The 1,988-nt window shown below is 40.7% G+C and overlaps 2 protein-coding genes across 2 annotated transcripts; one reads left to right on the top strand and one right to left on the bottom strand.

The window, feature by feature from the left end:
- The first annotated feature begins 6 nt into the window (after positions 1 to 6).
- Positions 7 to 944, top strand: LOC108355901 (bromodomain-containing protein DDB_G0280777-like). Its single transcript, XM_017607033.1, has 2 exons — positions 7 to 34; positions 106 to 944. The coding sequence occupies exons 1-2, from the start codon at positions 22 to 24 to the stop codon at positions 927 to 929; spliced, it is 837 nt and encodes a 278-aa protein (XP_017462522.1). The 5' UTR covers positions 7 to 21; the 3' UTR covers positions 930 to 944.
- Positions 945 to 1,402: 458 nt separating this feature from the next.
- LOC108355902 (uncharacterized) lies at positions 1,403 to 1,980 on the bottom strand (the record flags this gene model as incomplete). Its single annotated transcript, XM_017607034.1, has 1 exon — positions 1,403 to 1,980. A coding segment is annotated over one exon (474 nt), but the record flags the coding sequence as incomplete, so codon positions are not given.
- Positions 1,981 to 1,988: the final 8 nt, after the last annotated feature.

Genomic DNA, 1,988 nt, shown 5'->3' with positions numbered 1-1,988 from the left:
TGGCAACAGATAGCAGAGCAAATGAAAATGCAAGGTGAGCTTACACTGTCTGCCTTTACGGACTGCAAAAAAAAATTATGTTAATTTTCATATAATTTCGAACAGAGGCACTTTTGAAGAGTCGTTGGCACTTTCTGTGCGAGCACTATAAACGTAACGCCATAACCGACAGCCAGGTTGCTCCTAACCAGTTTCCATACAAGAAGGAAATGGAGTTTCTCTTGCCCTACTTGCGGCCGCCCCAGCGGGAAGAGCGGCCAAGCGAAGAAAGTTTACCGATGAATGTTATAAAGCCTGAGTTTGTAATCACAGAAAAAGATTTGGAAAACGACAGCGGCAGCGAGGAGTACGTGTTTCTGGAAGTGGAAACGCTCGGCTCGGAAGATGAAACAAACAATGAAGCAACACATCAATTGAACGATAATGAACTACGAAATGAATTACAGGAAGAAGGGCAGGAACGAATGCGAGAGCAGGAGCAGGAGCATGAACAGGACCAACAACAACAGGATAACGAAGTAAATGAAATCGAAAGAATTGAAGTAGAGGTGCATATAAAGCAGGAGGAACCAGAAAATCTACAACAGTATAATGAAATCCTAAGAGAGTCTAGACATTTAAAAAAAGAGATTCAAGAGGTCCAATGCAATAGAAGTGGCGCCACCGAGGAGGAAGCCGTTCGTACTCAAATCCATGAAGCAACCGAGGAAAAGGTGGAGGGCAAAGTGGAAATACGGGAAGGAGACAGCAGCAGTGATAATACTGCGGGCAGTGTAAGTACAAACAACACGACTAACCGCAGTAACAATCCGGAAGAACGGTGTGAAGACGCTATATTTGGTGAATTGGTTTCCGCAATGTTAAAGAAAATGCCGGCAGAAAAGAAGCGCGCCGTCAAACGTGACATCATGAATTTGTTGCTAACTTAAGATGAAAAACACCGCCTAATTANCGCCGTCAAACGTGACATCATGAATTTGTTGCTAACTTAAGATGAAAAACCGCCAGATTGTGGCGTTGTATTTCTTCATGCTTCAAAATTTTTCATATTTATGCAAGTAAGCGCTAAGTCATTTTTAAACGTATAATACATTTAAAAGTATATAAAAAAGGCGGATAAAGCTCAAAAATTAGATTTGTAGGTTAACGTAATAATATGCATACTTCTTAAGCATAAAAGTGACATAAAATTTATCTTAGAACATGTCTTATATGTATCAATTTGTATCCACTATAAATAATTTATAACTCATTTAAGTTTCAAGAAATGACTTGTGGATTTGTATTTGTATGTACATCTGCTTAACGTTGGATGACCGGCCGAAGTCACATACTTTTTAAACCCTCATTTGGAAGTTAACTAAGCCCNTAACTCATTTAAGTTTCAAGAAATGACTTGTGGATTTGTATTTGTATGTAGATCTATTTAACGTTGGATATCCTGCGGAAGTCACATACTTTTTAAACCCTCATTAACACTCCTAACCCTTAAAATTTGGAAGCTAACTAAGCCTTCATTCTCAGCACTCTGTGCGTATTTAAGCGGCAACTATTCCGATTTCGTGAGAAAACGAATGCAAACGATTGTGTGCAGTATTCGACAAGTCCCAGTTCAGACGCATGTGCCATGCATACGTGGAGCGACTCTGTCAGTTGCTCTTGCCAAGTGCGCTTAATATCTTCCTCGATCATCACCGCGGTCAAATTTTGTCCCATCAATTTAATCTGCTTTACCGCATCTTGGCTACGCGCCACCACAATAATGAAAGCGAATCGAGTGAATTCCAGCCACTGGTGCATCTCGTGAAGGCATACTTGCACTGCTAAATCTATAAACATCAGCTTACAGTTGAATGTATGTATGTCCCTTATGACAGCCTGCTGGAGTTTGCCATTGAACTCTTGGTGAACATAGTCAGCAAGCTGGAAGGGAGCATCATATTCAGGCGGTTGCATATACCAGGGATACTGTCGATTAACGAAAGCGT

Source organism: Rhagoletis zephyria, unplaced genomic scaffold (genome assembly GCF_001687245.7).
Source record: "Rhagoletis zephyria isolate East Lansing unplaced genomic scaffold, Rhagoletis_zephyria_1.1 Rzeph_scaffold_51741, whole genome shotgun sequence".
Taxonomy (NCBI): domain Eukaryota; kingdom Metazoa; phylum Arthropoda; class Insecta; order Diptera; family Tephritidae; genus Rhagoletis; species Rhagoletis zephyria.
Note: the sequence above shows the minus strand (reverse complement) of the source record. Positions and strands in the feature narration are given on the sequence as shown.